We start from the raw sequence: 24,924 nt of genomic DNA on the forward strand, positions 1-24,924 counted from the left end.
AATGGTAATCACTCAAATAGATCAAACGATATTTTTTAGTAAAATCTATTAAAAAATATAATTAATTTCCAACGAAACCCACTTAAAGCGTTCACACACATTATAATTTAATGAAATATTTACGGATGGTGGATTTAAACTCAATCAAAACTCATTAGCGAAGGAAATGAGTAAATAGTTTTTTTTTTTTCAAATTATTTCAATGATTTAATAAAGTAATATATAAATGAGAGAGGGAATCTTGCAATATTATTTTGTAGAGTATGCAAAGAACTTTTCAAAAGAAAAAACGAGCATTTAATGGAAACACAAAAAGATAATTAAAATCTAGTGGAAGCACACGGAGTACTCAAGCCAAATAATAAAAAAGATATATGCCTTCGAAAAAATACAACAAAAGGACTCGAACATGGGTGGTGATATCTAAGACAAAAATGATAGGCGCCTTACCGGATAAACTATATGAAATACTTAAATGAAAATGAACAATTAAATAATAATTTGGCTAAATTTCAGGCCTTATTTTCTTCGGAACCGTGTACAGTTGCACACTTTATACTCCCCTAGGGCTCTGAAAATATATCTTTTATCAATTATGGATGTATTGATGTATATACTAGTAACTTTTTGGTGGCAATATGAAATATTACCTAAGATAAATTGGTAAAAAAAATCAATTTTTTTTTACAAATTACTCATTAACCTTAAAACAAATACAATATTTATTCAAAAGAATGTAGAAGGAGATAATTGTATATATGTAAAAGATGTTTAGAAAATGTTAAAGTAGGTCATACAACTTTTATTGGTTGGAAATTAATTTTGTACTTGAAAAGTACACGTCTTTGAACTTTGATGCATTAAATTTGATTTTGAAATTGAAAGTTATTCCCTTTTTTTTTTTCAAAAAAACACAACTATAGTATATATTTAGTATATTTTTGTGGTTTCATACGGCTAAAACTTTCTTATTTTTGGCCGCAAAACTTTCTTATAGACTTATTTGGTTCCTATACTTTCGTATGTTGGCAATGTCCACCCTTTACTTTATAGAATGACACTTTCAACCCTTTTATTTTATAAAATATCACTATTACCCTCTCAAATGCATAAAGAACATATGTAATAGACAAATGACCTTTACATTACATATGTTCTTTATGCATTGGAAATGGACAAAGAATGTTGTGTTTGCTAATCGATGGGTGTGAAATTGACTAAGGAAAATCATAGGAGATGTTGGAAAATATGTCACTAATGTTGGACATAATCAATACTTCCTTCGGAGTGTCTACTTGATTTCACATCTCTCACATAATATATAATAAGGTTGCTCTAAAATGACTTATCTACATTCTACATAATCTAATGAAACACAATATTTTCTTTATAAATTATTCTCTATCCACCATAAAACCAAAACCAAACAACCAAAAACTTAAACAAATCCACAACAAATTCAAAACCATATACACATACACATCATCCACCCACATTTTCCATAACTCAAAACCAACTAAAACACATCTCAAAACTTCTCAACCGTAATCCCATCACGATGAACCTCATAACCGGATCGAGTTCGGGTCTTCTTCAACCCGGCTGTGAAATGGAGCTTGGATCCTTCGGAAGCAATGCAAGTGACTTTGACCCAAATCATGACTTTTGTTTTGAGTCCTTCGATGTCTGTAAACTTTCCTTTCTCAAGGTAACCGGTCACGGTTGTTGAGAACCGCAACACGGATGAGTCACGGTAGCCGACTTCACAGATGGCGGGGATGAAGACGGTTAGTTTTTTTGTTTGTTCGTCGAACTCGTAGTTTGTGGCGTCGCGTGGGAAGATGCCTACGGGTAGGTCGTGTTCCTTGAGGAGGTCGGTTAGTGGTTTTTGCATTTTTCCTGAAAGTGGTTGTTTGATGTTAGTGAAGGGTAGAATGGTCATTTAGAGTGAGAATGGTAAATGATTGTTTATTGTTTGGAAGGGTAAAACGGTCATTTAGTTACAGAAGGGTAAAATGGTTATTTGCTTTCAAAAGGATAAAATGGTCATTTACTAGATAGTCGTTAAATGTAAGGGCAAAATGGTCATCAATTGTCAGAAGGGTAAAATGGTCATTCACTTTCAAAAGGGAGAATGGTCCATTTAGTGTTAGAATTGTAAAATGGTCGTATGATGTCCGAATTGTAAAATAGTGATTACTGTCAGAACGGTAAAATGGTCATCTAATGTTCGAAGGGTAAAATGGTCATTTATTGTTAGAAGGGTAAAATGGTAATCCCTGGTTATAAAAGGGTAAAATGGCCATTTTAGTCATCTAATGTTAGAAGAGTAAAATGGTAATCCAATCCCTGGTTATAAAAGGGTACAATGACCATTTTAGATTAACTTACTGCCAGAAGGGTAAAATGGTCATTTACTGTCAAAATGGTAAAATCGGCCGTTTACTCAATCGGTCAAAAAAAGAAACAACATTTGTCCATAGATCACTTATTTAACTTGATGAAAAAAAAGCTTAATAGAGAGTTTAATATGGTCTATAAGATTCCTTTAAAGGGTATTCTGGACATTCATTTTAAAGGCTATTTGTTATGACGAGGGCATTTATGTCTTTTATGTCAAGATACAAACCTTTCATTTTGTTGACAAACCAGGTAGCTCCCCCTGAAATACTGCTTTGCAAGCTCTAAAAACAGAAAGAGAAGCAAGAATCAAGTATTTAAATTTACAGCCAAAAAAAAAATACAAATCATATCAAAAACAGGTTAAAAAAAGATAATAAACCTGTAGTTAACCATTTTTTTCAATTACATACCTTTACTCCCACAATCATATCAAAATATAATCTTTTTCTAATTTTAAATAGATTAACTAACATAAATTGATGAAATAATAGTTGATTTGATTAAAAATTGGCAATTTTACTACTCATTGTCCATCTTAGATTCTTAGGTTTTGTTTCTTTTTTATTTAATAGACATAATGGGACAAGAAGGTATATATGACTTAATGTATAAAGATCGACTTAATAGAAAAAATCTTGGGAATTTTAATTTCAGAATCTAATTTTCTCTCAAAAGCCAAAAATGCTATGGATTTCTTCATAACTTCAACAACGATTGCCATTGCAATAACCTTCAATGTAGTTAGTGATACTAAACTAAAAACACAATCCTCAAACGCCATAAAGTCTGTACTTTTTCCTAACCCAAAGGGAGTATATGCTTTCAATAAATCTAAAGTGAGTAAATTTACAAAAATGATACTTAAATCATCAGAGATCTATCTTTTAAGCGTGGAAAATCAAAACCTATAATTATATTTATACACAATTATGCATCGCAGTCAACATCTAACAGCAAACCCAAGTTCGAAACGAAACTTTAACCTAAAGCCAACAAATTTGACCAATTGACAGATATCTTCAAACATACTTCACATTTTGCACAGATCATATCATGAAATTGAAATTTAACTTTAGGATTAACAATTAAACAAAGAGATGAAGACTTACGTTGATGTCATCGCCGACAGAATTGAGTTCTTTGTTGGCTTTGTTACTGAACCAGTAGCTTCCGAACTTGCCCATAATCTGATCCATAATTTAGTTAACTTCTGAAGGAGAATTGGTTCTGATTGTATCTTGTGAGAGATGGATTGAAGCGGTGTCCTCTCTCAATATCCCGAATTTTCAGAGGGAGAGAGGAAAGAGGAGGTTGAATGGGTTGTTTATTCACGACTTCTTACACGTTCCTTTGTCAATTTGGAGTAAATTACTCGTTCAACCCTCGGGGTTTCGCTTTTTACATTTAAAAAAAAAAAAAATTTTAGAGTAAAATAGTAAATTAATTAAATTGTCCCTTTGGTTTGGTCCAAGTCGCAGATTTCATCCATATAATTTTTTTTCACTCATAAAGTCTAGTTTTATTTTGGTATTGGTCCGACATCAAGTTACAATAATAACTTTGTCTTTAATGCTATATTTTAAATCTATGTTATTGTTGTATTATTATGAAACATTGGTGGGATTCATCCTAACACCCCACACTTTCTTTGTCCCTCCACCCTCATCTCGAGTTCCACCATCTCACCTTTTCACATTTGAAGAATGTGAAACGCAAAACATGTATCTAGGGCTTGGTATGTGATCGAGAAAACAACATATTCCAAACATACATATGTGTGTGTATGATCGTACAACATATGAGAAAGTAGCAAGAAAAGAGAACGAGTAAGAGCGATATATATATATATATATATATATATATATATATATATATATATATATATATATATATATATATAAAGACACACTAGTGGTGGACCTGTGCAAAGCGACGATGACAATTCCTTTACAAAAATGTTATGTTCCAAAAATAGTACATGCCTAAGATAATAAAATCCAACTTTTGTGTTATTTGTGACATGATACATCAGATAATCAATAAAAGAAACGGTTCAAGGGGACATAAAATATGAAATGTGTTAGTTTTTTAAACAAAAATAACATAATTATATAAGAATATACAAAATATGAAAATGTGTCATAGCACATGATTGGTTATACATTATTAATCGCACAACACTTCTTTATACACCGCATTTTTTGTATAGACACCATCGCCTTTGAAATTTTCATTAGGCTTCATTAACATTTTTGTATTGCTACGTGAGACCCATGTAGACAATGCAACATAAAGTTGGCTATACGAGAATAATGGGCCTGAAAGATAAATACCTAAATCAGAGTTGTTTGTCCCTGAACTTTATTGATTTTCATCACAAAGCATAATTAAATAGAAAACATAAAGTTTCAGCGTTTGGACAGTATTAGTATTTGTGTTTTGGGTTGCAAATACGGACGAAATAACTGGTTTGTTGGGGAGTGACGAGTCAATCACATCGGGATTAGCTGAGCCTTAGCCGAGTGTATGTGATATGCGGAGGTAATTGGGTTGTGACCCAGGTTTATGGTGGGAATCACAGGTTATCAGAAGTGAGTATTCAGTTGAGGGATAAACGGATTGGATCCAATGATGATGATTCAGTATGAGTGGTTTGTCAGGGATTCGGACCATCTCGAGACGACATATTTTAGACGGAGTAGATGTGATCTTGTTGCGGGGAATCCGTTCACCTGCAGATTTTAGGGCTTTACGAGGATTAGTCGTGGCTAGCCTGGGAGGCTAGGGTGTGCCCAGGATGGTGACCATGTTACCAGAAGTGGTTGGGTGTGTAAGGAATGGTAAGGAATGATTTCGAGGATGAAATCTGGTTTAAGTGTGGGAGAGTTGTAACACCCGTTTATTTATTTAGTTAAATAAACAAATTAATGAAGGAATAGTAGCCCTAAAATTAATAATTATATACCAAATGATGGTCTCGTAGAGCTATTTGTCACACTTTAAGATATTAGGGGTTAAAAGTGTAAAATCCAGACTTAATTTGTAAGTAATAATGAAGGCAGGGACTAAATGCTAACTTGTGGGACTTAAATTGAAGAAAGTTTGGAAAGAGAGGTGCATGCCAAGTGCGTATAGTAGAGGGTCCCGAGAAGAGACCCATGAATTCTGATCATCGGGTAAAAGGCCAGCAGGGCCTAAGACAATGCAGCGCGTATGAGAAGGTACACGAGGGAGTTTGTCACTCCAAGGGTTTAGGATGCTATAGGGTAGCGGGGTTGCTCATGTGAGCAACAGGGGATTAGATTTCAAGAGTACTCATCGAGATTTCCGAGGATGAGAGATCTCAAGGTTTAATCGGTGATTAAATGCTAGCATGGGCAGGCACAGGTTGTCATCAGTGGGATATTAGAAAGCGAGGAGGATTGGGAATCCTTCAATTCTCAAGTAACGTGAAGGCTTAGTCGAATCTAAGTGGGGGAGAGACTTTTTATAAAGTTCTCCAACTGTGAGTTCTGGTTGCGCGATGTGCAATCTCTTGGGCACCTTGTCAACCAGAAGGGTATTCTGGTCGATCCGGCCAAGATAGAGGCCGCGATGCAGTAGGAGATTCCGAGATCTCCAACTGTGATTCGGAGCTTCCCGGGTTTAACAGGATATTACCGGAGATTTATACATGATTTATCCGAGATTGAGGTTCCTTTGACCCGACTGACCAAGAAGTCGGTGGCCTTTCGTTGGGGGCCTGAGCAGCAAGCAACCTTCGAGACTCTCAGATAGCGGTTGTGCGAGGCATTGATTCTCACCCGGCCAGAGGGTGTAGATGATTTCGTGGTTTACTGTGACGCCTTGATCACGGGCATGGGTACAGTATTGATACAGTGGGGTCGCGTGATAGCAGGTTTCGGGAACCAGGTTAACATTCTGGTTAGGACTCCATTTCAGTTGAGGGTTAGGTCGAGTGCGTGTTTGACCCGATTTGGAAAGTGTTGTAAGGTTGCGGGGGTAGCGGTAGAATTCACTAGCGATCAGGTAGTATGGAAAGTGTTGTAAGACTACGGGGGTAGCCGTAGCATTCACTAGCGATCAGGTGGTATGGAAAGTGTTGTAAGACTACGGGGGTAGCCGTAGCATTCACTAGCGATTAGTTAGTATCAGAGGTGTTGTAAGACTGCGGGGGTAGCCGTAGCGTTCACCAGTGGTTAGTTAGCATGGGAAGTGTTGTAAGACTACGGGGGTAGTCGTAGCATTCACTAGCGGTTAGATAGTGATAGAGTGTCGTGAGACTGCGGGTGTAGCCATAGCTTTCACTAGGTTGGTAGATGGCATGAGCATGTTGTTAGAACGCGGAAGGAACAATAGTACCCACCATTTTGGGTGCAGCAGTGAGGATATGGAAATCCATAAATTGGATCTCGGTGTTACCCAGATGGATTAGATCTGTTTGAGCCAATGATGAGAGTGTAGTAGCGCCACTATAGTTATGGGATCAGGAAAGCAATGGACTGTATAAGATTGCTTGTGATATAAGGCTACCATCGGTTAGGTAGCAATCACTTTTAGTCTTGGATGGGATGATCACAGGATGCGACGCATGGACCCGATCTAGTTCCGGAGAAGGATTCGGTTCAGAAGTCGTGTGAGGCGACTAAGTGGGTGGTCCTTTGGCTCCGCAGCCGGGCCGGAAACCGGTAAATTCAGATGAATGACGGATGAATTGAGACCAGGAAGGTCTCGATAGATTTTGGAAAGCAGCCAGGTGGTAACCTACTGCTTCAGGCATATCAGTGTTAGGGTAGTTTAACCGTTTGGACAATATTAGTATTTGTGTTTTGGGTTGCAAATACGGACGAAATAGCTGGTTTGTTGGGGAGTGACGAGTCAATCACAACGGGATTAGCTGAGCCTTAGCCAAATGTAAGTGATCTGTAGAGGTAATTGGGTTGTGACCCAGGTTTATGGTGGGAATCACATGTTATCAAAAGTGAGTATTCAGTTGAGGGATAAACGGATTGGATCCAACGATGACGATTCAGTATGAGTGGTCTGTCAGGGATTCGGACCATCTCGAGACGACATATTTCAGACGAATGCGGGGAATCCGTTCACCTGCGGATTTTAGGGCTTTACGAGGATTAGTCGTGGCTAGCCTGGGAGGCTAGGGTGTGCCCAAGATGGTGACCATGTTACCAGAAGTGGTTGGGTGTGTAAGGAATGGTAAGGAATGATTTTGAGGACGAAATCTGGTTTAAGTAGGGGAGAGTTGTAACACCCGTTTATTTATTTAGTTAAATAAACAAATTAATGAAGGAATAGTAGCCCTAAAATTAATAATTATATACCAAATGATGGTCTCGTAGAGCTATTTGTCACACTTTAAGAGATTAGGGGTTAAAAGTGTAAAATCCAGACTTAATTTGTAAGTAATAATGAAGGCAGGGACTAAATGCTAACTTGTGGGACTTAAATTGAAGAGAGTTTGGAGGCTTAGGGGCTGAATGGTAATATATGGATTTTTGTTGAAAAGAATTTGTAGAGGAGGGGCTGCATAGTAATTATCGAGACTTAATTTGTAAGGGTTTTTTGAAGGAAGGGTTAGAAATGTAAAATATGGATCTATTTCGAATTAAATTGGAGCTGGAGGGACCATTTTGGTCATTATGGAAAAATTGTATGAGGAGCCGGTATATAAGTGTTATGAAACGCTAACCCTAGCCACATTTGTTCAGTCGCCAACTTCATCTACACCCTCCTTCACCCTCCTCGGCGTCGCACCACCCATCTCCACTGATTCCGATCGCTGCCATCACCATAGAAGCCTCTCAACAGCCGATGGCATCACCAAGTTTGATAGCTCTCGTCTTCGCCTACAGCTTCGTCGACGAAGGCCACCATTCCGCTGCCTGATGCCGTCGGTTATGTCATGTATGGCCGGAGATGGCCTGTAACCGCTACCCATTTCGGAACTCGTCTCGCTGTCTCCGTTCTTTTCTTTTCCTTTCGCTCCATCCTCCGCCAAGGGCGCAATTATGATGCTCCGGTGTAACGCCCGCAAATCTGGGCTAGTCAAATTAGAGACAATAGGGGTCGAAAACGACTTTTCGACAAAAGATTATTTAGAATAAATAATCTTAACCAAGTTGTAGAGTATTTTACAAGGTTTTCGTACATATAAAGAACGCCGAAAACCGAGTTATAACGAAGAAGTTATGACCCGTTGAAGTTTCGCGACGGAACTGGCACGATACCGGGAAGCGTAAATAGTGAATTTACGATAGAGCGAGATTTAGCCTTAGCGATCTAAACGAAAGTCGTAGAAGATGTTAAACTAATAACATCGATAAAAAGAACGCCCAAATCTGACTTCGTATGAGGAAGTTATGATTTTTCTAAGATTTAGCATAGCAGTGCACAGCCCGAAATCTGAATTTTAGATCGGTCGATTTTTAGCCGACGGGATCTAAATGAAAGTTGTAGTACTCATAAATACCAACGCGTGGATATAAAGAACATCGATAATAGAGCTCGTATGCAAAAGTTATGGACGAAGCTTAGTCCCTACTTTTCGAGCGCGACGAATTTGATACAGTTTTGTAAATCCGAGATAGAACGAGAATTAGCCAACAAGGTCTAAATGAGAGTTGAAGATCTCATTAATAGGAACTCATCGGTAAAAAGACAGACAAAAATGGAGCTCGTATGCAAAAGTTATGGACGAAGCTTAGTCCCTACTTTTCGAGCGCGGCGAATTTGATACAGTTTTGTAAATCCGAGATAGAATGAGAATTAGCCAACGAGGTCTAAATGAAAGTTGAAGATCTCATTACTAGGAACTCAACAGTAAAAAGACAGACAAAAACGGAGCTCGTATGCAAAAGTTACGGACGAAGCTTGGAGACTACTTTACTATACACTTCCTATAAATACAAGGGTGAACTCCTCATATTTTCTTCACACCATAAGCCTTTCTTTCTCTCTCTAACTTCTCTCTAGCCTCCCTAAACCCCTCCCAAGTCTACGGAACCTCCCTATCACGAGAAGAGAGCCCCGGAGCGCCCGACGGCTCCGAGAAGAAAAGCTTTCGGCTCGGAAACGCTGCTCCAGCGAAGCCCGGTTTTTAATAAAAACCCGCTGTAAGTGAGCTACGCCTATAGTATATTTAATATAGATTTTATTTAATTATAGTAACATTGTTAGGACCTTAAAATAATTATTTAGGCTATTATTATGAGTTATATTGAGTGTTATTTAACGCTTATATAATAGTAATAATAGCTAGACTATTAAATTAGTCTCGTCAAGCGTTAGACTAAACTCTAGTGGTAATGATACTAGGTTTCGTCAAGGGATAATTGTTTTAAGAGTAACGAAGTGCTGTCCGAGTGCCGACTCACCACCTTTCAAGTGAGTGCATGGTCCCTTTCATCTTACACATAGATATGAAGTATTTTACGTGCTATGTGTGCATATTATCTGAATACTTGCTGTCTATGTTGGATGAACGTTTTATACATGTTTTAAAGGATTTAAACTGTATACGTATTTTATATATACGAATATGTTGGGTATGAGATGGGTAGATGAATGATGAGAGATAGAAGATGACGTGAGTATATATTGGCAGCTATAGACTTAGTGCCTATGAGACGAACACCGGTAGCTATGGACTTAGTACCTTTTAGACGTTGGTAGCTATGGATTTAGTGCCTGTTGGGAATTGGTAGCTATGGACTTAGTACCTATTAGTTAGACGCTGGTAGCTAAGGATTTAGTACCTGTTGAACATTGGTAGCTATGGACTTAGTACCTATTAGATAAAGACTGGTAGCTATGGATTTAGTACCCGATGAATAGACTATAGCAGCTATGGAATTAGTGCTTTATGAACGAACATTGGCAGCTATGGATTTAGTGCCAGTCCTATAACCCTGGAAGTAAGGGACTTCGGAATAAACGAATGCAGGATAGACGACTCTTAGGTTAAATCCTTAAGAGTAAAGAAGATAACGGGGATGGGTAATGGGGTTAATTGTTTGATGATTAAACATAACAATTATATTATTGTGGGTTGAAAACCCTATGTACTCACCAGGTTTCCCAACCTGACCCACTCAGTTTATGTATATCACAGGTGACGAAGTGAAGTGACATTACACTGAGAGATTTAAAGAGATGTAGATCACTAGTGTAAATCATTGTAAGTTCTGTTTATGCTTATGTTTCGGTATTAACGATGACATCCCAAACTTTTTAAAATGAAATAAATACGTTTCCTCGAAAATGTTTTAATAACGTATTTACCATGTTTTTCTGGGAACACATTCCGCAACCTTTTTATAAAACGAAGTACTCTGATTTTCATAAAGCATAAACAAAATCGGTCTTTTCTGGCCGTGATTTTGGGGATGTCACAGTTGGTATCAGAGCATTAGTTTAAGCGAACTAGGAATATGGATTTATTTCTAGACTTAAACTTAGAATGCTAAGCGATGATTGTGAGGTGTGAGCACTAGCTTATTTTAGGAATTGTGCCTAAAATGCTTTTATGTGCTAAATGCTTTGTGCATGATATGTTGTTAATTGTTCGGATCTATGGTCTGTTGCCGACCGGATCTGGAAACCTTATGTGTTTAGGATTCTAAACGTACGACTACGGTATTAGAACTAGCATGTAAACGTTTCAGAGTGATAAGGATGATTTAAACGTCAAGTAAAGGTCTAAATTCACCTTATTCGGTGTATAGATCGAGATGGTAAGGACCCGTAGCGGAAACGTAAACGCAAATGGGAACAGGAACCAACCCCCAGTGGTTCAGCAAATACCTGTTGTAGAAGAAGTTGTGCCTGAGCCAGTCACCATGGCTGGAGTTCAAGCCATGATTCGGGCTATGTTGGCTGAACAAAGGGAAGAAATGAGACGGATGTTGAATAGGGACGGACCTACTATGCCCATTGAGCAACCCGAACTGATTCCCGAGCAATCTGAGGAAGGGAACTACAGCCGCCAAGTGAGTCAAGTTGGGACTCAAGGTGAGCAAAGGGATGGCCCAGAAGGGAGAAACAACAAGGATGGGCGGATGTACAAGAATTTCTTGGGTGCGAAACCCCCAAGTCTCTCAGGAAGCCCGAAGCCGGTTGAGATTATGGATTGGATCTCTGAGATGGAGATGGTGTTTGAGAGCTGCAGCTGTAACGAGAAACAGAAGACTGTCTTCGCTGTAAGACAACTGAAAACTGGAGTCTTGAGCTGGTGGAAGCTATTGGCAGATACGATGCCACGAGGAGAAGCCTTAAGGATGTCGTGGGAAGAGTTTTTGGAACAGTTGAAAATGCAGTACTGCTCAGAGGTAGATCTGATAGACCTAAACAACGAGTTTCAGAACCTGAAGAAAGGGAAGATGAGTGTTGATGAGTATGCCACCGCATTCACCGAGAGGATGAAGCTATTCCCCTACTTGGTGCCTACTGAACTCTCCAAGATTGATAGGTTTGCTAACGGACTGCCCACTGACTTTGGACCAATGGTCAAAATGGCAACTACCTTGAAAGCAGCTGTTAGGGCAGCTAAGAACGTAGAGGCCCAGATAAGAGAAAAGGGTCTAGAAAAAGATAAGGCAGGAGAGAAGCGAAAGTTTGAGGGATCTTCGAGGTCGAACAAGGAAAGAAAATTCTCAAAACTTGGAGGAGCAGATGGAGGTGAAGCAAGATGGTGTGATAGATGCAAGAAGAAGCATGGTGGGAAGTGCAATGAAGAAGTGACTTGTTACAAGTGTGGGAGGACTGGCCACTATTCCAAAGACTGCACACATGATGATAAAGTATGCTACGGATGTGGAGGCAAGGGGCATATGTCCAGAGACTGCCCAAAGAAAAATAAAGCAGTAAGACCAGAAACGCCACCAAGGCCAAGGGCATTTCACATGATCCTCGACGAAGCAGAAAACCGTGCGAGGAATCACGGATGAGGACTTCATATCAGAAGAGCAAGTTATGTAGTAGCCATAGTATTTTATGATGTAGCCTAGTAGAGGCATAATCTAGGGTGAACTTGAACACCTATGTAATCGTTTCAAGAATTAATATAAAACCTTCGTTTTGTTATCTGATGTGTCGAATGATTGTGTGATTTGCTGCATGGTGACTTGGGAAACTGCGAGACAATACTTGGGACGAGTATGAGTAGGTGTGAATGGTAGTAGAGGCCTATACTACCGGAAGCACAGGACTCACACTTGGATCAGGGAAAGTCACAAGGTTACCAAGAAGCTAGTAATTGATTTCGTTTTATTCAAGTGTGTTGTTACCATCGTTTCGGTAATGACTAAGAAGATTGTTGATATTACGACCCTAGTGGTCATATCGAATCGAGTCCGACTACGATGAGTATGTTGAGAACCAAGTTTGATGTAGCGTCTGACTTAAACCAAACGGTTGAAATCAAAGCGATCAATAGAAGTATCGCACTCGTTGTTAAAGAAGTTGGTGGCTAGAAATGCCTAATGTTAAAGTGTGATTATATCACATTAGAACATGAAGGAAGGCATAGTCTGTTTTAGAATTTAACTCTAAGAGACCTAAGTCTAAGTGTTGCAACATACGATGATAGGTCATTAGAATATGACACATCGATCTATAGTAGTAATAAAAGAACTTATCTCAAGTCCATATCCAGCAAGGATCGAGATTGTGACTTGAAGGTCATAATTTGGAGTCTAACCTGAGGTAGAGAGCAGGTGCACGATCGAGTACTCTTACAGTCAATGAGTTTAAGAGATAGAATTGAAGGAATGTAGAAGTTATAAATATTACCTAGGATGAAGAGATGACGTATGGAGTCATTATACGATCATGTTTCGTTGATGATTCCGGGACGTAATCATCCTAAGGGGGAGATAATTGTAACGCCCGCAAATCTGGGCTAGTCAAATTAGAGGCAATAGGGGTCGAAAACGACTTTTCGACAAAAGATTATTTAGAATAAATAATCTTAACCAAGTTGTAGAGTATTTTACAAGGTTTTCGTACATATAAAGAACGCCGAAAACCGAGTTATAACGAAGAAGTTATGACCCGTTGAAGTTTCGCGACGGAACTGGCACGATACCGGGAAGCGTAAATAGTGAATTTACGATAGAGCGAGATTTAGCCTTAGCGATCTAAACGAAAGTCGTAGAAGATGTTAAACTAAGAACATCGATAAAAAGAACGCCCAAATCTGACTTCGTATGAGGAAGTTATGATTTTTCTAAGATTTAGCATAGCAGTGCACAGCCCGAAATCTGAATTTTAGATCGGTCGATTTTTAGCCGACGGGATCTAAATGAAAGTTGTAGTACTCATAAATACCAACGCGTGGATATAAAGAACATCGATAATAGAGCTCGTATGCAAAAGTTATGGACGAAGCTTAGTCCCTACTTTTCGAGCGCGACGAATTTGATACAGTTTTGTAAATCCGAGATAGAACGAGAATTAGCCAACAAGGTCTAAATGAGAGTTGAAGATCTCATTAATAGGAACTCATCGGTAAAAAGACAGACAAAAATGGAGCTTGTATGCAAAAGTTATGGACGAAGCTTAGTCCCTACTTTTCGAGCGCGGCGAATTTGATACAGTTTTGTAAATCCGAGATAGAATGAGAATTAGCCAACGAGGTCTAAATGAAAGTTGAAGATCTCATTACTAGGAACTCAACAGTAAAAAGACAGACAAAAACGGAGCTCGTATGCAAAAGTTACGGACGAAGCTTGGAGACTACTTTACTATACACTTCCTATAAATACAAGGGTGAACTCCTCATATTTTCTTCACACCATAAGCCTTTCTTTCTCTCTCTAACTTCTCTCTAGCCTCCCTAAACCCCTCCCAAGTCTACGGAACCTCCCTATCACGAGAAGAGAGCCCCGGAGCGCCCGACGGCTCCGAGAAGAAAAGCTTTCGGCTCGGAAACGCTGCTCCAGCGAAGCCCGGTTTTTAATAAAAACCCGCTGTAAGTGAGCTACGCCTATAGTATATTTAATATAGATTTTATTTAATTATAGTAACATTGTTAGGACCTTAAAATAATTATTTAGGCTATTATTATGAGTTATATTGAGTGTTATTTAACGCTTATATAATAGTAATAATAGCTAGACTATTAAATTAGTCTCGTCAAGCGTTAGACTAAACTCTAGTGGTAATGATACTAGGTTTCGTCAAGGGATAATTGTTTTAAGAGTAACGAAGTGCTGTCCGAGTGCCGACTCACCACCTTTCAAGTGAGTGCATGGTCCCTTTCATCTTACACATAGATATGAAGTATTTTACGTGCTATGTGTGCATATTATCTGAATACTTGCTGTCTATGTTGGATGAACGTTTTATACATGTTTTAAAGGATTTAAACTGTATACGTATTTTATATATACGAATATGTTGGGTATGAGATGGGTAGATGAATGATGAGAGATAGAAGATGACGTGAGTATATATTGGCAGCTATAGACTTAGTGCCTATGAGACGAACACCGGTAGCTATGGACTTAGTACCTTTTAGACGTTGGTAGCTATGGATTTAGTGCCTGTTGGGAATTGGTAGCTATGGACTTAGTACCTATTAGTTAGACGCTGGTAGCTAAGGATTTAGTACCTGTTGAACATTGGTAGCTATGGACTTAGTACCTATTAGATAAAGACTGGTAGCTATGGATTTAGTACCCGATGAATAGACTATAGCAGCTATGGAATTAGTGCTTTATGAACGAACATTGGCAGCTATGGATTTAGTGCCAGTCCTATAACCCTGGAAGTAAGGGACTTCGGAATAAACGAATGCAGGATAGACGACTCTTAGGTTAAATCCTTAAGAGTAAAGAAGATAACGGGGATGGGTAATGGGGTTAATTGTTTGATGATTAAACATAACAATTATATTATTGTGGGTTGAAAACCCTATGTACTCACCAGGTTTCCCAACCTGACCCACTCAGTTTATGTATATCACAGGTGACGAAGTGAAGTGACATTACACTGAGAGATTTAAAGAGATGTAGATCACTAGTGTAAATCATTGTAAGTTCTGTTTATGCTTATGTTTCGGTATTAACGATGACATCCCAAACGTTTTAAAATGAAATAAATACGTTTCCTCAAAAATGTTTTAATAACGTATTTACCATGTTTTTCTGGGAACACATTCCGCAACCTTTTTATAAAACGAAGTACTCTGATTTTCATAAAGCATAAACAAAATCGGTCTTTTCTGGCCGTGATTTTGGGGATGTCACAGTTGGTATCAGAGCATTAGTTTAAGCGAACTAGGAATATGGATTTATTTCTAGACTTAAACTTAGAATGCTAAGCGATGATTGTGAGGTGTGAGCACTAGCTTATTTTAGGAATTGTGCCTAAAATGCTTTTATGTGCTAAATGCTTTGTGCATGATATGTTGTTAATTGTTCGGATCTATGGTCTGTTGCCGACCGGATCTGGAAACCTTATGTGTTTAGGATTCTAAACGTACGACTACGGTATTAGAACTAGCATGTAAACGTTTCGGAGTGATAAGGATGATTTAAAAGTCAAGTAAAGGTCTAAATTCACCTTATTCGGTGTATAGATCGAGATGGTAAGGACCCGTAGCGGAAACGTAAACGCAAATGGGAACAGGAACCAACCCCCAGTGGTTCAGCAAATACCTGTTGTAGAAGAAGTTGTGCCTGAGCCAGTCACCATGGCTGGAGTTCAAGCCATGATTCGGGCTATGTTGGCTGAACAAAGGGAAGAAATGAGACGGATGTTGAATAGGGACGGACCTACTATGCCCATTGAGCAACCCGAACTGATTCCCGAGTAATCTGAGGAAGGGAACTACAGCCGCCAAGTGAGTCAAGTTGGGACTCAAGGTGAGCAAAGGGATGGCTCAGAAGGGAGAAACAACAAGGATGGGCGGATGTACAAGAATTTCTTGGGTGCGAAACCCCCAAGTCTCTCAGGAAGCCCGAAGCCGGTTGAGATTATGGATTGGATCTCTGAGATGGAGATGGTGTTTGAGAGCTGCAGCTGTAACGAGAAACAGAAGACTGTCTTCGCTGTAAGACAACTGAAAACTGGAGTCTTGAGCTGGTGGAAGCTATTGGTAGATACGATGCCACGAGGAGAAGCCTTAAGGATGTCGTGGGAAGAGTTTTTGGAACAGTTGAAAATGCAGTACTGCTCAGAGGTAGATCTGATAGACCTAAACAACGAGTTTCAGAACCTGAAGAAAGGGAAGATGAGTGTTGATGAGTATGCCACCGCATTCACCGAGAGGATGAAGCTATTCCCCTACTTGGTGCCTATTGAACTCTCCAAGATTGATAGGTTTGCTAACGGACTGCCCACTGACTTTGGACCAATGGTCAAAATGGTAACTACCTTGAAAGCAGCTGTTAGGGCAGCTAAGAACGTAGAGGCCCAGATAAGAGAAAAGGGTCTAGAAAAAGATAAGGCAGGAGAGAAGCGAAAGTTTGAGGGATCTTCGAGGTCGAACAAGGAAAGAAAATTCTCAAAACTTGGAGGAGCAGATGGAGGTGAAGCAAGATGGTGTGATAGATGCAAGAAGAAGCATGGTGGGAAGTGCAATGAAGAAGTGACTTGTTACAAGTGTGGGAGGACTGGCCACTATTCCAAAGACTGCACACATGATGATAAAGTATGCTACGGATGTGGAGGCAAGGGGCATATGTCCAGAGACTGCCCAAAGAAAAATAAAGCAGTAAGACCAGAAACGCCACCAAGGCCAAGGGCATTTCACATGATCCTCGACGAAGCAGAAAACCGTGCGAGGAATCACGGATGAGGACTTCATATCAGAAGAGCAAGTTATGTAGTAGCCATAGTATTTTATGATGTAGCCTAGTAGAGGCATAATCTAGGGTGAACTTGAACACCTATGTAATCGTTTCAAGAATTAATATAAAACCTTCGTTTTGTTATCTGATGTGTCGAATGATTGTGTGATTTGCTGCATGGTGACTTGGGAAACTGCGAGACAATACTTGGGACGAGTATGAGTAGGTGTGAATGGTAGTAGAGGCCTATACTACCGGAAGCACAGGACTCACACTTGGATCAGGGAAAGTCACAAGGTTACCAAGAAGCTAGTAATTGATTTCGTTTTATTCAAGTGTGTTGTTACCATCGTTTCGGTAATGACTAAGAAGATTGTTGATATTACGACCCTAGTGGTCATATCGAATCGAGTCCGACTACGATGAGTATGTTGAGAACCAAGTTTGATGTAGCGTCTGACTTAAACCAAACGGTTGAAATCAAATCGATCAATAGAAGTATCGCACTCGTTGTTAAAGAAGTTGGTGGCTAGAAATGCCTAATGTTAAAGTGTGATTATATCACATTAGAACATGAAGGAAGGCATAGTCTGTTTTAGAATTTAACTCTAAGAGACCTAAGTCTAAGTGTTGCAACATACGATGATAGGTCATTAGAATATGACACATCGATCTATAGTAGTAATAAAAGAACTTATCTCAAGTCCATATCCAGCAAGGATCGAGATTGTGACTTGAAGGTCATAATTTGGAGTCTAACCTGAGGTAGAGAGCAGGTGCACGATCGAGTACTCTTACAGTCAATGAGTTTAAGAGATAGAATTGAAGGAATGTAGAAGTTATAAATATTACCTAGGATGAAGAGATGACGTATGGAGTCATTATACGATCATGTTTCGTTGATGATTCCGGGACGTAATCATCCTAAGGGGGAGATAATTGTAACGCCCGCAAATCTGGGCTAGTCAAATTAGAGGCAATAGGGGTCGAAAACGACTTTTCGACAAAAGATTATTTAGAATAAATAATCTTAACCAAGTTGTAGAGTATTTTACAAGGTTTTCGTACATATAAAGAACGCCGAAAACCGAGTTATAACGAAGAAGTTATGACCCGTTGAAGTTTCGCGACGGAACTGGCACGATACCGGGAAGCGTAAATAGTGAATTTACGATAGAGCGAGATTTAGCCTTAGCGATCTAAACGAAAGTCGTAGAAGATGTTAAACTAAGAACATCGATAAAAAGAACGCCCAAATCTGACTTCGTATGAGGAAGTTATGATTTTTCTAAGATTTAGCATAGCAGTGCACAGCCCGAAATCTGAATTTTAGATCGGTCGATTTTTAGCCGACGGGATCTAAATGAAAGTTGTAGTACTCATAAATACCAACGCGTGGATATAAAGAACATCGATAATAGAGCTCGTATGCAAAAGTTATGGACGAAGCTTAGTCCCTACTTTTCGAGCGCGACGAATTTGATACAGTTTTGTAAATCCGAGATAGAACGAGAATTAGCCAACAAGGTCTAAATGAGAGTTGAAGATCTCATTAATAGGAACTCATCGGTAAAAAGACAGACAAAAATGGAGCTTGTATGCAAAAGTTATGGACGAAGCTTAGTCCCTACTTTTCGAGCGCGGCGAATTTGATACAGTTTTGTAAATCCGAGATAGAATGAGAATTAGCCAACGAGGTCTAAATGAAAGTTGAAGATCTCATTACTAGGAACTCAACAGTAAAAAGACAGACAAAAACGGAGCTCGTATGCAAAAGTTACGGACGAAGCTTGGAGACTACTTTACTATACACTTCCTATAAATACAAGGGTGAACTCCTCATATTTTCTTCACACCATAAGCCTTTCTTTCTCTCTCTAACTTCTCTCTAGCCTCCCTAAACCCCTCCCAAGTCTACGGAACCTCCCTATCACGAGAAGAGAGCCCCGGAGCGCCCGACGGCTCCGAGAAGAAAAGCTTTCGGCTCGGAAACGCTGCTCCAGCGAAGCCCGGTTTTTAATAAAAACCCGCTGTAAGTGAGCTACGCCTATAGTATATTTAATATAGATTTTATTTAATTATAGTAACATTGTTAGGACCTTAAAATAATTATTTAGGCTATTATTATGAGTTATATTGAGTGTTATTTAACGCTTATATAATAGTAATAATAGCTAGACTATTAAATTAGTCTCGTCAAGCGTTAGACTAAACTCTAGTGGTAATGATACTAGGTTTCGTCAAGGGATAATTGTTTTAAGAGTAACGAAGTGCTGTCCGAGTGCCGACTCACCACCTTTCAAGTGAGTGCATGGTCCCTTTCATCTTACACATAGATATGAAGTATTTTACGTGCTATGTGTGCATATTATCTGAATACTTGCTGTCTATGTTGGATGAACGTTTTATACATGTTTTAAAGGATTTAAACTGTATACGTATTTTATATATACGAATATGTTGGGTATGAGATGGGTAGATGAATGATGAGAGATAGAAGATGACGTGAGTATATATTGGCAGCTATAGACTTAGTGCCTATGAGACGAACACCGGTAGCTATGGACTTAGTACCTTTTAGACGTTGGTAGCTATGGATTTAGTGCCTGTTGGGAATTGGTAGCTATGGACTTAGTACCTATTAGTTAGACGCTGGTAGCTAAGGATTTAGTACCTGTTGAACATTGGTAGCTATGGACTTAGTACCTATTAGATAAAGACTGGTAGCTATGGATTTAGTACCCGATGAATAGACTATAGCAGCTATGGAATTAGTGCTTTATGAACGAACATTGGCAGCTATGGATTTAGTGCCAGTCCTATAACCCTGGAAGTAAGGGACTTCGGAATAAACGAATGCAGGATAGACGACTCTTAGGTTAAATCCTTAAGAGTAAAGAAGATAACGGGGATGGGTAATGGGGTTAATTGTTTGATGATTAAACATAACAATTATATTATTGTGGGTTGAAAACCCTATGTACTCACCAGGTTTCCCAACCTGACCCACTCAGTTTATGTATATCACAGGTGACGAAGTGAAGTGACATTACACTGAGAGATTTAAAGAGATGTAGATCACTAGTGTAAATCATTGTAAGTTCTGTTTATGCTTATGTTTCGGTATTAACGATGACATCCCAAACATTTTAAAATGAAATAAATACGTTTCCTCGAAAATGTTTTAATAACGTATTTACCATGTTTTTCTGGGAACACATTCCGCAACCTTTTTATAAAACGAAGTACTCTGATTTTCATAAAGCATAAACAAAATCGGTCTTTTCTGGCCGTGATTTTGGGGATGTCACATCCGGTCATGGTCACCACCCCAAAGGGTTGTCGAGTTCGTGTGGGTTATCACCTGTCGAGTTGGGGTGCGTTTCCTTGCTCAACTCGTCTCTGTGCGTGTATGCCTGCTTGCTGTTGGCCAGAAAACGTGGAAACCACCATGGCAGCCGCCATGGTGGCTATTACCTTGCTACCGCCGCCTTATGCCACAAAGTGGGTGGTTGGCTTCCCTCTCCGAGTAAAGGAATGAAGAAGTGCATGTTTCGGTCGATGTGTGTGTGGGTGTATGGCCGGAGTCCTCGGAAAAGGCATTACCACCACCATAGGGTGGTGGCTGCCACCATCTGCCGCCGCCGGCAACCACAAGGCGGCTGTGTGTGTGTATTTGTTTAGTGTGTGTTTATTTTGATATTTAGCATTGTATAATGTAAATCACAGCTTGGAATAATAAAAGAAATTGAAAACCACCACCTTAGGGTGGTGGCTGCCGCCTCCTGCCGCCACCGACCGTCGTGTCGGGTGGCGGTGTGCATAGTTGTGTTGGGATTGCTAGTTTGGGGATGTTTGGTCAAGGGACTAAAACCCTAATGGGCCTAATGAGGCTTAATGGGCATAAAAGCCCAAACATGTGTCTAATGGGCCTATTGGGCTAAGATGGGTTGGAAAACCCTAATATTGGATTTATGGGCTTGGACTTATTGAGTCCCACTTGTGGGTCATCGTAATAATGGAATTATGTGATTAAGCCCAATCACACCATATGAATCATTTAGAAGAATGATGGACTTAATGGGTTAAAGTGAGAAACACTTAACCCTAATCGTCATTTTATGTGAAACCCTAATTTCACTTGGGTTCATTGTTGGGCCTTTCTATTGGACCTTGATGATTGGATTATTATTGGGCCATCCAAATTCAAGCAATTGGACTAGAATAATTAATGGGCTTTGAGGAGTTAGGCCCAATTTGGAAAATTGGGCCATAGATGGGCCACAGTCTGGGCCTTAATGATTACATATGATGTTGGGCCTTAGAATAAGGTTATGTATAGGCTTGGGCCCAATTTGGAAAATTGGGCCATATGTTGGGCTTTGAGTCCTAGTCGACTTTGGGCCTATGAATTGGGCCTTGGACTGGAATAAGGCAAGCTAGGGGTAATGTAGTAATTACCCAAAGCATGTACTTATGGTTATGTGATGGAACCCAATTATTAATTGGGTAATGTTTTGATATTGACAGATCGGGAATCTGTCATCCAACAGATGGGGTTGAGTCTGCGGGACTTCAGCAGTGCGAGGTGAGTTACCTTCCAGTAGGGGTGGGTCTAAGGCCACAATGCCGGCCCACCAACAGGGGTAATTGGTAGATAATTGTCTTTGTGATAATTATCGTGACATGCTTATGTGATATGGATATGAGATATGCTTATGTGATATGTGATATGCTATGTGTGTCAGAGGTAGTAGCAGGGAATAATTCTTCCCTGATTCGGTCATTAAGATTGAAGGGTAGGTCAGTACCCCATATATGCCTGACTGTATGATTATAGCATGTTATTATATGGTAATGGTAGGGGTGAAATAGTCCCCGGTTACCAGTTGAAAGATACCGATGGTGGTTACCGGTTTAAAGATACTGATGGCGGCTACCGGTTGAAAGATACCGATGGCAGATACCGGTTGAAAGATACCGATGGGGTATACAGAACCCATGAAATGCTTATGTGTCTAGTTATGATATATTAGTATGTGATTAGTAAGATATGATGTCAGTATGTGATCAATATGTTATGATGTTAGTATGTGATCAATATGTTATGATGTTAGTATGTGATCAGTATGTTTATGATGTTAGTATGTGATAAGTATGATTATGATACATTATTATGTCACAATGGTAGGGGTGAAATAGTCCCCGGTTACCGGTTTAAAGATACCGATGGCAGTTACCGGTTGAAAGATACCGATGGTATTATGTGGTATGTGGTATGATGGGGGAACTCACTAAGCTTCGTGCTTACGATTTACAGTTTTGGTTTCAGGTGCTTGTTTTCAAAGGAAAGGAGCCGGCTTGATCGCAACGCATCACACTACGTTTTCCGCACACGAGATCCTTGGGATTACACTCTGATATGGTTTCATGATATTATATTTTGACCATTAACACTTTGGTTTTATGTAATAACCTAATTAAAAATGAAATTTTTGGCCTTGAATTTTGGGATGTTACAAGTTGGTATCAGAGCCTTGGTTTGAGGGATTCGGGCACACTCTCGGGTGTGTCTGCACTCAAACTAAGGACTTGGTATGAAAATTTTCAAAAGTAAGATCATTTTATAAAAAGAATTTGAAAAGAGGACAACACTTCGAAAAGAACAAAGTGTTTGATGCGTGCAATCAGCCGAGCTCAAGTAAGTTTTCCCCAAGATACCCATACATGTTGTGTCATGATATGCTATGATTATGAGAACTGCATGCTAGACTAGGACTAAGGGTCTAGGAAGATGCCTTATGTGCCTGCTGTATGTGCTTGCTGAATTACATGATAGTACTGATTAGTCAGTGATAGGATAGCCTGTTTAGGTTATGCCTGATTGTATGAGCCTTTGGAGCTACATGCTAGTATAGATTCCTGATAGGGGATAAACTGATTTGATTGGAATAGGTTGGTTAGATTTCCTATTGTCTGAATGTTGCTTGCTTTGTCCTTCGAGGGACTCTTGGTAATGTGAACTAGCTACTAAGTGAATATGCTAAATCGCGAATGGCTATATTCACGAGGTATTTAATGCTCAATGACATAAAATAATATGCTTACAACATTCCAATCCTGCAGTGCAAAGACTATAATATTATATAGGGGTATAATAGGAAATAAAAAGTTCAAAATTACCTTAAAAATCAACATATTTGACACAATCACACAACCATTCACACACAAACACATAACGTATACACTGTCTCACAACATAACATGTATCATTTAATTATTCTAATATAATCAAAACATAGATTTTTGGTAATAACCAATCAAATGAACATTCCTTCTCCAAGAGATAGTTTTTTGTAGAAAAAAGAAAAAGAAAACTAGCGTCTTCTTACTTTGAAGGAAAACATTTTTGCAGATCAAAAAGAGGCAAATCAACTAAAAATAGAATAAGCCTTTTTGGAGCCAAAAATATCATCTTCATCATCGAGATTCCAAACCCCATCATTCCTACAACAACGGGAAGCAAGAATATTTAAGAAAAATAACATGATTTTGATACTAATAGGAGCTATGAGCATGTGTGAATGTGAAATACATTTTGGAAAGTGTATGTGTATATGTATATTGTGTAGGAGCCTCCTCCTTTTGTATTAGATATCAAAAGAGCCCATACTTGTTGCTTGATCTATTTCAAAAGCTTTCACACAGATATTAAAAGAGTCCAAGCTTGAGAAATGAAAAGTTCAAATCCATAGACCTTAATAAGTTTTTCTATACATTTTGGAAAATATATCCTTCTATAAGAGGGAAACATGCCCCTTTTATAGCATCTCTCTCTCTCTCTCTCTCTCTCTCTCTCTCTCTCTTCTTTCAAGACACTCCAAATTATATTGCCTTCTTCCAATTCCATAAGGCTAAAGGGAGTGGTAATACTCCTAACACTTTGCCACGTCAGAGGAGTGCCACAACATTTTTGACCATTTAACACATAATCTTAGCATTTGGTATAGAGTAGTAACACTCCTAGCAATCTATTTTTTTGATTTTCTTTTTTTAATTTAATTAAATTACTTTATTTAACATAGAAACATTTTTTGTGCATAAATATTAAACAAATTTTATTTTTTTAAACCACAAAAAATTGATATAATATCAATTATATTTTTTAAAACACAAACATTTCATATTAAATTAAAAAAGTTACAATAAATTAAAACTTAAAATACCTAAAAACACGATTTAATAATTCAAACCACGTCAAACATGACTTAACACCAACATACACGAACCTAGAAACGCGACTTACTACATAAAAAACACACTTCATAAAAATACACACTAAAACAACGAGTCTTCCTCCGAATACTGGCCTTCCAATTTGTCTTCTGGTGACATATTTAGATCAATATTGTTCGTCGTCCAAAGATGATCGGTCAAATGGCTGCAAAGATCGGTATGAATCACTGCACTGTGAATTATCCTCATTCTTTGTATCCATTCCTGACCACCATATTCTAGTGGTTGTGTCTCTGGGATGACTTCATTTTCATCGTACACACATATCGTATTTTCTTCATGTTCTATTATCATATTATGCAATATGATACATCTATACATCACCTCTGTCATAGTAGAAATATCACGAAACATGGATGCCTTTTCAACTATCTGCCAATGCTTTTTAAGTGCTCTAAATGTTCGTTAAATATCT

General features: G+C 38.8%; 1 protein-coding gene and 3 long non-coding RNA genes across 4 annotated transcripts; 3 read left to right on the forward strand and 1 right to left on the reverse strand.

Moving 5' to 3' along the window:
• Nucleotides 1–1,366: 1,366 nt before the first annotated feature.
• On the reverse strand, nt 1,367–3,734 carry LOC145068477 (uncharacterized protein At5g01610). The gene is made up of 3 exons (XM_079015449.1): nt 3,513–3,734; nt 2,630–2,684; nt 1,367–1,899 (listed from the first exon to the last, which is right to left on the reverse strand). Exons 1-3 carry the CDS (start codon nt 3,597–3,599, stop codon nt 1,529–1,531), a joined length of 513 nt encoding a protein of 170 aa, XP_078871575.1. The 5' UTR covers nt 3,600–3,734; the 3' UTR covers nt 1,367–1,528.
• Nucleotides 3,735–9,384: 5,650 nt separating this feature from the next.
• Nucleotides 9,385–10,625, forward strand: LOC145070538 (uncharacterized). The gene is made up of 3 exons (XR_013689982.1): nt 9,385–9,533; nt 9,736–9,804; nt 10,532–10,625. It is a non-coding gene; the product is annotated as an uncharacterized LOC145070538 (long non-coding RNA).
• Nucleotides 10,626–14,240: 3,615 nt separating this feature from the next.
• Nucleotides 14,241–15,509, forward strand: LOC145070508 (uncharacterized). Its single transcript, XR_013689971.1, has 3 exons — nt 14,241–14,389; nt 14,592–14,660; nt 15,388–15,509. It is a non-coding gene; the product is annotated as an uncharacterized LOC145070508 (long non-coding RNA).
• Nucleotides 15,510–19,089: 3,580 nt separating this feature from the next.
• Nucleotides 19,090–20,337, forward strand: LOC145070536 (uncharacterized). Its single transcript, XR_013689980.1, has 3 exons — nt 19,090–19,245; nt 19,448–19,516; nt 20,244–20,337. It is a non-coding gene; the product is annotated as an uncharacterized LOC145070536 (long non-coding RNA).
• The last annotated feature ends 4,587 nt before the right edge of the window (nt 20,338–24,924 follow it).

The sequence above is a fragment of the Lactuca serriola genome, chromosome 8, assembly GCF_051521515.1.
Source record: "Lactuca serriola cultivar US96UC23 chromosome 8, Lser_US96UC23_V15, whole genome shotgun sequence".
Lineage (NCBI taxonomy): Eukaryota > Viridiplantae > Streptophyta > Magnoliopsida > Asterales > Asteraceae > Lactuca > Lactuca serriola.

Bases quoted from the DNA above. Each gene is read 5' to 3' on its own strand.
- LOC145068477 (XM_079015449.1), bottom strand. From the start codon at position 3,599: ATGGATCAGATTATGGGCAAGTTCGGAAGCTACTGGTTCAGTAACAAA. The intron at 2,685-3,512 runs GTAAGTCTTCAT...TTCTGTTTTTAG, and splicing joins CTGTCGGCGATGACATCAAC to AGCTTGCAAAGCAGTATTTC. The intron at 1,900-2,629 runs GTTTGTATCTTG...AACCACTTTCAG, and splicing joins GTTTGTCAACAAAATGAAAG to GAAAAATGCAAAAACCACTA.